The sequence below is a fragment of the Tenrec ecaudatus genome, chromosome 13 (genome assembly GCF_050624435.1).
Source record: "Tenrec ecaudatus isolate mTenEca1 chromosome 13, mTenEca1.hap1, whole genome shotgun sequence".
Taxonomy (NCBI): domain Eukaryota; kingdom Metazoa; phylum Chordata; class Mammalia; order Afrosoricida; family Tenrecidae; genus Tenrec; species Tenrec ecaudatus.
This window is the reverse complement of record NC_134542.1, coordinates 104,444,705-104,457,243: the sequence shown is the minus strand read 5'-3', so window position 1 is coordinate 104,457,243 and position 12,539 is coordinate 104,444,705. Positions and strand designations below refer to the sequence as shown.

The window sequence follows — 12,539 nt, the reverse complement described above, 5'->3', positions numbered from 1 at the left end:
AGAATCTCCAGGGGACATTTTAGAATGATTGAAATAATGTGAGTTAAATATAGACTTTATTATAGTGTTTATTTTCATAGTTACTGTTATCAATCAGGATTTCATTACCTCTCTTTTTTCTTCTTTTTTGTATTACTATTTAATGGCTGTAGGAGGAATCAGACCAATAAGGATGAATGTATTAAGAATATTTCCAGCCAAAGGAAATAATAAATTTCTTTTTGGTCTTTCATTTTAGTAACTTGAATGGGAAGTATATGGTAAATGTAAGAATACAGAAAAATCTGCTTTTAAAACAAAAATTAGTATCAATGTTCACTAACCTTTTATTAATTTAAAAGACGTGAATTAAAAATTTTTCTTTAAATCATACCGAATTTACATATTTGTATTATTTGCATGTCATTTTAATTGCAGAACACTCAAGTTGAGAAACTGTAAGCCCTTGACAGATGCTAGTTAATGTTGCCTGTGTAGGCATGTAAATGTACATACTGGAGAAGGGATGGTTTGGGAGTGGTACTTTGACTTACTGAGATATGCATAGCACTTTTAAAATACTGTCATTTTCCCCCTCTTCCAACATTATTCCTAGTTAATTTAAAAGAATAAAATTTTGGCATTAGTTTTTTTTAATTAAATAGGATCTTCGGGTCAACTTTAAAATGATTTATTTTGCCATCAATTCATCTAAATGAAAATTATACTAAAAATGCTATACACTATTTGTTAATTCTGCCTTTTCTTCCTCAAACATATATTTATACATCTCAAGCTATTATATATTATTTATTTTTCCTTTCATCCTCAGATTGAATTTTACAATAATAGTTTATTAGTACTTGTGGCATGAAGTAGCCTGTTTGAAAGGTTTTGCCATTAATCTAAAAGCTCATTTCATAAGTTGGTTGGTTAAAAAGTTGAAATGATACATATTAGAGATGGGAAGAGAAGTGTAAAAATGTTTATTTTTAAACACAGATAGTATTGCAGTGCTTCTGTTTGTAATAAAAGTACTATTCCCCAACTTTAGTGTCCTACAAAGAAGACATCACCATGGCTACAGAAATTGGTTCTCCTCCACGTTTTTTCCATATGCCAAGGTTCCAGCACCAGGCACCTCGACAGTTATTTTATAAGCGACCTGATTTTGCACAACAACAAGCAATGCAACAGCTTACCTTCGATGGAAAACGAATGAGAAAAGCTGTAAATCGTAAAACCATAGACTACAATCCATCTGTAATTAAATATTTAGAGGTAAGTCCAATTAATGTGCTTTATATAACCATAATGTTCGAGGAGAATTCACAAACTTCCCACTAACTTTTTGAAACCCCCCCCCCACCTGTATTTGTTCTGCTTGAATCAATAGATGAAGTGGATTTTGAAACCAAGCCATTTAAGTAGAGCCTCAAATCATTACCCATTTAAAAAATTTTTCTGCACACAAATCATCTCATAATTTCGAAGGTAAATGAGATTCTAATGTCAAAATAGGCTTTTTTCTACAAATTCACCAGAAATCTCAGAATAAATTTGTTTTATCCCCAGTCCAGGTTTAAAACATTTGTTACACTCAAAAAACCAAACCAAGCTCATTGCCATTGAGTCCGTTCTGAAGCCGTACATTTTTACAGGAGCTGATAGCCTCAGTTTCTCATACAGGGTGCGTTTTGGTTATTGCCTTTTGGTTAGCAGGCTGTTGCTTACCCCACAGCACCAATAAGAGGCCACAAATCTAGGAATATTTCTGTGGGAACTAATCTTAACAACACAGGCTTTCTCTGGTTGCAGGCCGCTCTTGTAGTTGGGCAGAGTGCTCTAAGTTCTTGAGGGTTGAGCACATTATGGTATATACTCTAAAGGGGTGAAAGTAACCCCTTCGTGGTAAAATTGTGACCAAGCCTGTATATCCCAGGAATTCTTCCTTTTGTACTTTTGCTTACCTAGGAAGTAGCCTCTGATTTGTTTTCCATCACTAATCCTTATTATCTTCATTGAAATTTGGTCTCCTCTGATCTCCTGTGAAAATAGATTTTCTTTTCATTACTTTAACCTGCATAGCAGATATGCTGAGTTTGTTTTAGACACACAGAAGAACAAGATTTGTTTCAAAGTGAAAAATAATTTAGGTTTTTCAAAAAGTGGTAGCAGCAGCAGAACCTGTCTAGCTTCAGGGAGGATGATGACCCAGGGTCAGCCTTTTTAGGCCCTAAAACTAATTTCTCTGAGGTGGAGGTCAGAGTAAGGTCCACTGCCAATCTTTTTACCATTCTTGACATCACCCATGCCTCCTGTGACATTCTGTATTTCACTTAAAACCCAAACTCCAAACTCAACTGCCACCAACCCTCAGTGTGACCCTGTAGGACAGAAAGGGTAGAAGTGCCCCTCTAAGTTTCTGAGACTGTAGCTCTTTACAGGAGTAGAAAGCCCCATCTTGCTTGGATCAGCTGGCGCATTTGAACTGCTGACCTCACAGCAGCCCAATTTGTAACCACTACACTTCCAGGATTTCTTGACTTAATGGTTTGATAATCTGCTGCAGTGGCTACACAGAACTCACACATCACACTTACAGTTAAGTAGTTTTTAAGGAACTATCGGGGTACAGCTTGGAATTAGGATTGATTGGCTACAAGTAAGCACCAGGGAACCAAGAGGTAAAGGTCTCCCATTCAATTCGGGGTACTATTTTTAGCGTTCCCTGCCCATGCAATCAAATAAGCAGGAAGGCAGATCCAGGTCTCTGCTGTACATGGCTCCTCTTGATCATGTACCCTCATGATCAGCTCCCTCATGACTAGCTCTTCTTTGTCCCCCAGTTTTGTTACCACCAACTCTGTCTCAGGATCGTCGCTTCTGGGCCCCGTGGTCCTCACATCTAATAGATTTTCTTTTATATGCCCTTGACCTTTGTTCCAGCTCTTTTACAAGATTTCTTGCCTTCTCTCTTTTCCTGGCTTCTTATCTGGAAAACAAACAAACAAACTGGGTTTGGCTGCATATAAACCCAATTTTACTCCCTATCATTTTCAAGACATGCCCCCCCTCCCTGTGGGAGACCACAAACTAACCAGTCCCGTTCTCCGTGAGTCTTGGTTATATCGTTTGCACAGTAGGCTATAGATTACTCACAACGAATTAAGCATTAGACATTAACTGATCAGTGGTTCAAACTCAATAGCCACTCTACCAGAGAAGGATGAAGCAGCCTTGTGGACACCCTATGGAGTAGTCCCCACTCCTGTATGAGTTCAGCTGGGCTCTACAGCTTTAGGTTTTTGTTTTGTTTGAATGTGTTGTTTATAGTTAACTTCATTTGCACAGTGTATTGACTGTTTCTTGCAAATCAAGCAGGACAAAGGTACTCTGAGTTAGAAAAATTGGGCAAATTTAACCCCTTAGGATTTAGGATGGAAATCTTTCAAGCTGTTTTTCTGAAGAACCAAGGTAAAGAGCCACAAAAAGGAACATACTTTACTTTACCACAAAGCTTTTTTGGGTCTTTTAGTTGAGAACAAAAGTAGGATGGTGGGTTTGAAAGAAATTTTAAAAAACCAGGGATAAGATATAAAGAATTGTTTTATGGCAGGGGATTTTGGAGGAATTGAGGATGGTCTGCTACCTCTATCCTGTTTCATTTTATTAAAATATTATGATACACTGTCAGTGAGAATATGTTGGCATCAATAGAATATTGCATGAAGTGGTGAGGCATAGATAGTGTGAGTGAAAACAAAATTCTAAGCAATGTCTCTTTAAAAATCTTCTTAAATACCATGCTTTAGAAACAACATAAAAAAGGAAATAATCTAAAATCTGTTCCCTCCCCATTTAATACAGCTTATGTTTTTTTAATGTTTCCAATGGAATAATTAGATTTTATATTTAATAATGAATCTGCTTATCTATTTTTAACAGAATAGAATATGGCAAAGAGACCAGAGAGATATGCGGGCAATTCAGCCTGATGCGGGTTATTATAATGATGTAAGTATAAAATATGCTGTATTAGTTTAAACTTTTAAGACATTTAAGCCTAACAATAAGTAAATTGAAATACCGACCCAAAAAAATCAAAATAAAATATACTCAAAGGAATTAATATATTTGTTTTGTTTTTAATATATTTGTTTATATTCCGGGTTGCATTTTATCTCAATGTGAATATATCTTGTTTTCTAATGTTGGATATACTTTGATTCAATACTTAAAACATCTTCTTCAGAAAAGGATAAACTGCCCCAAGATATGTGTAATACAAAATTAATTAAAATTTTTATTTATGGTAATCACAATTGTGTTGCTTTTGAAAGGTATTCAGAAAATTATAAGCTAATTGGGGAAATTTGGTAATCAGCCAGTTAATTTTACATTGTAAGTGTTAAATAGTCAACTTCTTTTCATACTATTTCTTCATTTACATGTACACTAATTATAATCTATTACAATTGATTCATGAAAATCTGTTGCAATCTTGATGCTTAAAATATATGTCATGTCACTTGTTTCTATTCTGTATAAAATCAGTGTTAAATATTCCAATTTTTTTTTTAGTTGGTCCCACCTATAGGCATGTTGAATAATCCTATGAATGCAGTAACAACAAAATTTGTTAGAACATCCACAAACAAAGTGAAGTGTCCAGTGTTTGTTGTTAGGGTAAGTATTCTTATAATATTTTGGGAAAGTAATGTGAATTCTGAATTAGTCTGCAATCATATGTTACAGAATAAAGAAAGTCAAACAGTTTAAATGTGTAACTGCAATTAAAATTATATTTTAAAGATTCTAATTTAGTTATTTATAATTTTTCTTTTTAATTAAACAACATTGTCCTTAATAATTAATCTTGATATACCCAGTCATTTATTCTCAGTTTTCATCGTTAGTAAAATGCTGATTTTTAATTTTTTTACCTTTATGTTGTAATTCTCTAACTTAAAAAAATTAAGTTTTGTTAGCATAATGATATATATATCATAGGATAGCTTAAACATATTTTAAAAAGTTGTACAGTTATCACTACAAGCAGTATTAGAATCTCTCTAACTTTTTATTGTGATTTGGATGAAAGTTTCCAGAGCAGATGGATTTTCCATAGAACAGTTCATGCGCATTCTATGAGTGTGATTGCAAGTCCCACTCTTCTCCCTGCCTCTCTTAATTACCGTTTCCATTCCTCCTCCTCTCGCTGCCTGCATGCCTTGAGCTGTGTCTATAGGTAAATGCTGCTCGTTTGATCACATATAGTTGATTGTCCTGAGGAACAAGTGGCACTTAGTGTTATTGCACACCTTATGGACATACCTGTTGCTTGGCTGAAAGTTGAACCTTACAGGTGAATTCAGTTTTAGACTGAATTCAGTGTCTAAGGACCATAGGTTGGTGTTTCCATCAATCTACCAGATCAGTAGTCCTGGTCTTTTTTATGATTTTGAGGTTTGTTTCTTATTTTTCTCCCACTCTGCCCAGGAGCTTCTGCGTGGTCCCTGTTATGGTGATAGGTAGTTGTAGTTGGATACCATCTAGTTGTTAAGGTATTGTGGAGGTTGAAACTCATGTAGTTCATTCATTCTTTGGACTAATTGTTTCCATGTGTTTTTTATTTTCTTTTCCATTCTTTTCTTAGGGTGGAAGACACCAGTAGATAGTTCTTTCATGTTACAAGGTTCTGTAGACTACTGTCAACTTAGCCTTGAATAGGAATCCCTTTTTTATCTTGTAGCTTTACAGTCTCAACTACGATGTTAGAAGGGCTTCACATTATGGGTTATACTAGAAACATATTTAATTGCCAGAGGGAACACTGAGTAAATTTTTTTCCCTATAAAAGAGGCAGTGTGCTTAATAAGTTTGGGAGCCTCTCTCATATCCTAAGATGAATGAAAAGTTTGTAATGTTTCTAGTATACAGAATATATTAGAAGAGTGAAGATAAATGGTGGATTATAGTTTCAGCTCCATGATGTACATTTCACTGCTATCTATTTTATTTTTTAATTTCGACCCATAGCAACTCTATAGGACAGTACAGTTGCTCTCTCTAGGGTTTCTTTCTTTCTTTTTAAGGGTTTATTTCATTGTTAGAATATACACAGTAGAACGAAGACTAATTGAACCACTTGTGTAGCTACACTTCAGTGATGTTGATTGCATTCTTTGAGTTATACAAACACTCGCACTCTCCTTTTCTGAGATGTCCCCCACCATTAGTACCAAAGTTTTTATGTAGTCCCCTCAGTTGCAGCTCTCAATTTCATAGCTTAGTTGTTAGGATAATACTCAAGACAGACTTTTAAAAACCATTTTAGCTGGAGGGACATGGGAGAGGGGGAAGTGGGGGTAAAGGAAGTGGTGTTAATAAACCCAGGGACAAGGGAACAACATGTGATCCAAATCTGTGGTGAGGCAGGTGTAGGAGGCCTGGTAGGGCCTGATCAAGGGTAATGTAATCAAGAGGAATTGCTGAAACCCAAATGATGACTGATCATGGTAGTGGGACAAGAGGAAAGTCAAAGGAAACAGGAAAGAGCTAGGAGGCAAAGAGCATTTATAGAGGTCTAAATAAAGGCATGTACATATGTAAATATATACGAGGATGGGGAAATAGATTTATGTGCATATATTTATATTTATAGGTGTAGTATTAAGGTAGCAGATGGACATTATTGAGTCTCCACTCAAGTACTCCCTCAGTGCAAGAACACTTTGTTCTAATATCCTGGCATTCCATGATGCTCACCTTCCCAACACGGTCCCTGATGACAGAGGGTGAATAAGCAAATATGGTGAAGAAAGCTGATTGTGTCCGGCTATCAAAAGATATAATGTCTAGGGTCTTAAAGGCTTGAAGGTAAACAAATGACCATCTAGCTCAGAAGCCGCAAAACCCACATGGAAGAAGCACACCAGCCTGTGTGATCACGAGCTGCTGAAGGGATCAGTTTTCAGCCATCAAAGAACAAAAAATCATCATCGTGTATTACCTTCCCCATATGATCTCTGAAGACAATGGGTGCATAAGTAAACGTGGTGAAGAAAGCTGATGGTGCCTGGCTTTCAAAAGATACAGCATCAGATCAGGTCATACAATGGAGGGATAATTACATCATTACATAACTGCCAACACTCAAGTGGGCTGCAACAGTAGATACCAACGCTTTTCCCTGTATATGGTCTAAATATAGTGTAAACATTTTCACTTACCAGGGGGTTGCTGAGTAAAATTTTTTTCTGAAAAAAGGGCAATAGGCCAGATAAGTTTTGGAATTTATAGTCTAGAGCTTCTTTATATAAGTTGATTTCCTGACAAGATATTTGTTTATAAGTAGGAGCTACACTAAAGCAAATGCCAGTGTCTCTGCTTACTGTCAGTTTTGGAATGTTTTAGAAGTAAAGACTTTGAATTGTTCTAAAAATTAGAGTATTTGTCACCTGCTATTTTTCTTTCCCTAGTGGACTCCAGAAGGAAGACGGTTGGTAACTGGAGCTTCTAGTGGAGAGTTTACTTTGTGGAATGGACTCACTTTCAATTTTGAAACAATATTACAGGTACTTCTAATCAGCAAAGTATCCTTTGCCACTGAAATATTTAATATGTATTTAGTTTATTGACGTCACTATACTTTTAATTGGATAAATTATGGCTGTGTATTAATTTATACTCATAGCCATGGATAATATATCCTCTAAAGCAACACTTAACAAATATTTCATGTTTTCACAGGCTCACGATAGCCCAGTAAGGGCTATGACTTGGTCACACAATGACATGTGGATGTTGACAGCAGACCATGGAGGATATGTGAAATACTGGCAGTCGAACATGAACAACGTCAAGATGTTCCAGGCACATAAGGAGGCGATTAGAGAGGCCAGGTTTATACACAATATACCATTTTCTGTAGTCCCTATTGTCATGGCTAAACTATTCTCTAAGTGTATTCTGGGTGCAGAGATGCATGGGCTCTGTCAGATTTTGGGAATCTTTCTGCACCCTATGAACACAATATTTTTCTTTGTTTTGACACACTCACCATTTTGCTGGCACTTTACTGAAATAGTGTGGCCTTGGTATCTGCCTTTACAATATGTTAGAGTTGTATTGTCTGCTGCAATTTGCACTGGTTTTCTCTCCGTTTCTCTTCATTTATGGTTAATAATGTGTATACGTTATTCCTTTTTATTACCTACTGTGTAAGACAAGAATATTTCATTTCAAATAAAGAATTCAGTCTTTACATAACTGAATAAAATATAAAGCCTACAGAAAACACCTTCAGAATTCACACAGAATACAAGAAAAAGGCTTAAATGGATTGGTTGGCTTGGTTTTGCCACGGCTTCAAGTGAAAAGTATAGCATGACTAAAATCTCTCACAGAACTCTGGATGTGGCAATCATAACGGATTAATCATGGGTTCTTCAAGCTTTGAAGCTGTAAGCAGACTACTGTCAAGAAGACTCTAGGACTTTTCCTCTGATTCATTGTCGATTACATCAGTTATACAAATGTTGTACAATAAGTGGAGTTCAAAATATTTTCACTGAGTTGTATATTTTTACATATCAATGAGATATGTAAAGTAAAACTTTACAAGAAGTTTTCAAAACAAGTGTGAAGAATTGCTGCAGCCTCAGAATAAAGCTAAGCAGCATTCTTTAAGGTTCTGGCGCCACCCTTGTGTGGGAGAAGGTTGACATCCTTATAGAAAAATCATCGCTCTAGTCACTTTTTTCAGAATCTTAACAAAAATTGATGGATAAACAAACATGCTTCTGTTTTTAGGCCTTGCCCTAGTTCCATGCCTGCTTGCACATTTGGTCCTTCCTCAGTCATTGGATTCAGAAGTCCAAGGGAGTTACCAGTGTTGATGGGCTTGATGGTCTTTCACTACATGCAGGAGAGAATGCCTCCCACTTTTCAGTAAATTCTTTGACTTGAAACACACAAGTCTGAACACCCCCAGCTTACAAAGGAACAGCGTTCATGGGTTAGCTTGCCAGGAGGAAGGGCTGAAACTTGCCAATAGGCCTTTGAAACACACGAGAAAGAACATACATGGGGATGTGTTTATCAAGCAGTTTTTAAGTAGTCTTTCTTTTCCCGCTTATCGTTTCATAGTTGAGCTGAGGCAGAAGGTGATTTAAATTTTGAGCGGTATTCCTACATTATTTAAAAGACTAGGAATATTGCAAAAAGAGAATTCATTTAGTTGCTCAACACTTAAATCTTCTTCAATACCATTTTCTTTGCTGGTTAGACAGAAGAAAATACTGTACTGTAGGGAAGCATGTTGCATTAGTACTGATACAACACTGGTAACGTTCTGTCCATATTGATTGAAAACTAAGAAACAACCAACGTGTTTTCTTTTGATGAGATGCATATGTTAGCTGACACCATTCCTTTTTAAGGACTTCTTCACTCTTGAATACTTCTCCTCCTTTTTATAACACAGCACAGTGTTTTATTTTTCCCTGTCTGAGAAGCACAGATAATCCATTAAATGCTGACTTCTTTCCCCGCTGTGTGTCTTCATGTAACAGTTTCTCACCCACGGATAATAAATTTGCTACATGCTCTGACGACGGCACTGTTAGAATCTGGGACTTTCTTCGTTGCCATGAGGAAAGAATTCTGCGAGGTATGTGTACTAATAGTACTGATTGGAATATTTAAATAGGGAAGGCATTTTGTGGTAAAATCATCATGATACCACATTACCATATTATATCTCCATTAAGTTAAAATTAAAAAAAAAAAGCCAGTACCTATACCATCTCTGTCAGGCTCTTAAACAAAAGAAAAACCACATAAAAACAAAGCAGAAAGTCCAAATTCTTTTTTTAGTCCACAGTTATTTTCTAGATTTTAAAATAAAACCCAATACTGGTTTTGTTATCTCTCAGCTGTAGATTAAATACAAGTGTCTGCTCCCCACTGTGCCTTCTCTCCTCAGTTGCTTGCTTCTCTGTATGTATCTGTTAAGGCTCTATAAATCCATGTCTTCTCTTATACCCTGGATTTCCTTCCTCAGGATCCTGACACAATTTTATTTACATGTTTTACCAGACTCCGGGCAGTTCTTTTCAGCACAAAATAAAGGGGTCAGTAACTTGGCTCCTTATGAAAGCTTTTGAATTTTCATTATAACACATTTGTACCACACAGCCCACTTCATACTACATTTGAGTGGGATTGCTTGTTTACTTTTATTGATTTCATATTACAACTGAACCCTTATGCATTTCTCCATTTTGCTAACATAATACAGATTTTCCCTCAGATAATTTTAATTTTAGATATAAAATAAGGAAGTTGAAAGGTTATTAATACAATGCTATTTATATAAATTCCATTGAATTAACTTTGTGTTTACCTGTGCAATACAAACACTGAAACAAACACCTTTACACTTTTGACTAAACCTTATTTGTTTTAATTAGGAAGGTTGTTTTCTTCAGTATATTCAGTTGCATACTCGTGACTTGTACGCTACAAAAGGAAAATCTTTCTCTGGCTCAGACGGCAGTGTAGGCGTTTGGGTATTGTAGACACTGAGGGTCAAGAAGTTATCACTCAGAAATTTCCCTTTCCAAGAACTAGATGTTTTAAAATTATGTCATTAATTGTAATTTAAAAAGAGCTATTTTAGTTTTTTCCCCCCAGCATTCAATGTTGTAACTTGAAACCAATCTCTTTGAATATATTTGCTTAAAATATGACTGCACAGTTATGTGGGCTTCTGTATTGTCCAAAATGCTTTGTCTGCATCACTAGCATAATATAGCACTTAAGATGTACTCAAACTATTGCGTAGTCATAGTGTAGTGTTCTAGAACTAAGAGGAGCCTAAAACGGTTTCTTATGAGTCATTTTATGGATGAGCCTGGTGACTCAAATAGTTCAAGGGGCACACTTGGGTGAAAGAAGCTCAGGACACCTAAAATTAGAATCTTATTCACCGACTCTCAGCATAATGCCACATGCCTCTGGGATCTTTCTTCTCTGTTACCTTAACTGTTCACTATAAATAAAATAAAGCCTCATTTTTAGGCTCTGAAAATACTTTGAAATATAGAGAAAACAAAATAAAACACCTTCTCTTTGGTAATATGTGTTAATCTATTGTGCTTATGAAGTGCTCTTGAGTTTCTGTAATCAGAGTTTAAAAATAGCACTTAAGAAATTTTCCTGTTAAATTTGCAACTTTAAAAACAGAATGTTAAGATTTAACAGACAAGAAGATCGAAGGCTCTTTTGAGGTATTTCATCCACTCTCTAAGCAAGTGTTGATTACATTTGCATAATGAGAGTTTAATTTGTAGTTAAACATTTTCATATTTGAAGTCAGATAGAATTGAGTGGATAGGGAATCATTACCTCATTTGTAGCTTAGAAAATACACCAGTATCATATCTATATTAACTAGATGAGATTTGAATTTGAGTTTTATGTGAGAGCTCTCTCTATTTTGAATATTTTCTTTGGAAAGTTTTAAACATGCACAAAAGTATCATGGATCCCTGTGTACTCTTGGGGTTTACATTTTAGCTCTGTCTTTTAAACAGTTTTTTTAAGTTTTCTTTAGGGCATAGTTTTTTTTTTGTACCTCAAAGAGTATATGGGACAAATACACATTCATTAAAGTTAGTTAAACCACCAGCAGTAATTCTGGTATCAAAGTCAAGCATAGTAAAGAGTATCACTTAGATATTAATACCCAATTTCTGTTATTTCTCACTTTGCTAAATTTCTCTGAATTTAAAAGGTGAGTTTAAAAACAAAAGGAAGGATCCTGGTGGCATAGTGGCTTACACACTGGGCTGCTAACCACAAAGTCAGCAGTTCAAAACCAGCTGTTAATTTGGCGAAATAGAGGCTTTCTACTTCTGTACCGAATCTTGGAAAAACTTAGAAGGGTAGGTCTATTCTGTACTATAGGGTCACTGTGAGCCTGCGTCAACTCGATGGCAGCAAATTACTGAAACAAAAACCAGTGAACAGTCTTTTTATAAATTTCTTAAACCTCCATTTTGTGGTTGAGGCTACAAAGAGAATAGAGACTCGCTAATTGTCTTAGGGAAGAGGTGATTAGTAATATTTATGTGAACTTAACACATTTAGCTCTTTGAAGAGAGCAACTTGGAGCACAAAGTCAAAAAGAGATCATCATTCCAACTTGTGACGTGTATTCTTCTATGGCACGGTGTTAAATAATATTCAAGCAGCGTATAGAGACTCAAGCATCTCGCAGGCATATATATATTCCTATAACAGTGATGGTTATGTATCAAGGTCACCATTAAGGAGACCTGAGAACATTTTAACTGAAAGAGAACTTTATGGTCATGAGCCCAAGTCTTTACCAGGTATTTAATTTTTCTACATCATCCCATTCAACCAGTTTTTTGCCCACATTTTCAACTCTATATACATTACTTCATGTGAGTTCCTTTTACAATTTCAGACAGCTCTGTAGCAACTTTAATTTTTATATGAAATCTGATTTCTTACTACTTAACCTA

At 35.7% G+C, this 12,539-nt stretch overlaps 1 protein-coding gene across 6 annotated transcripts in view; it reads left to right on the top strand.

Moving 5' to 3' along the window:
• WDR33 (WD repeat domain 33) overlaps nucleotides 1-12,539 on the top strand; it is a 136,267-nt gene that overhangs the window by 47,504 nt on the left and 76,224 nt on the right. For all 6 annotated transcript variants that reach the window (XM_075529959.1, XM_075529961.1, XM_075529958.1 and 3 more), the window contains 6 exons: nucleotides 1,034-1,260; nucleotides 3,928-3,996; nucleotides 4,564-4,668; nucleotides 7,464-7,559; nucleotides 7,735-7,886; nucleotides 9,558-9,655. In XM_075529959.1, the coding sequence (XP_075386074.1) occupies nucleotides 1,057-1,260; nucleotides 3,928-3,996; nucleotides 4,564-4,668; nucleotides 7,464-7,559; nucleotides 7,735-7,886; nucleotides 9,558-9,655 (724 nt within the window). In that variant the 5' untranslated portion in view covers nucleotides 1,034-1,056. The remainder of the gene's footprint in view (nucleotides 1-1,033; nucleotides 1,261-3,927; nucleotides 3,997-4,563; nucleotides 4,669-7,463; nucleotides 7,560-7,734; nucleotides 7,887-9,557; nucleotides 9,656-12,539) is intronic.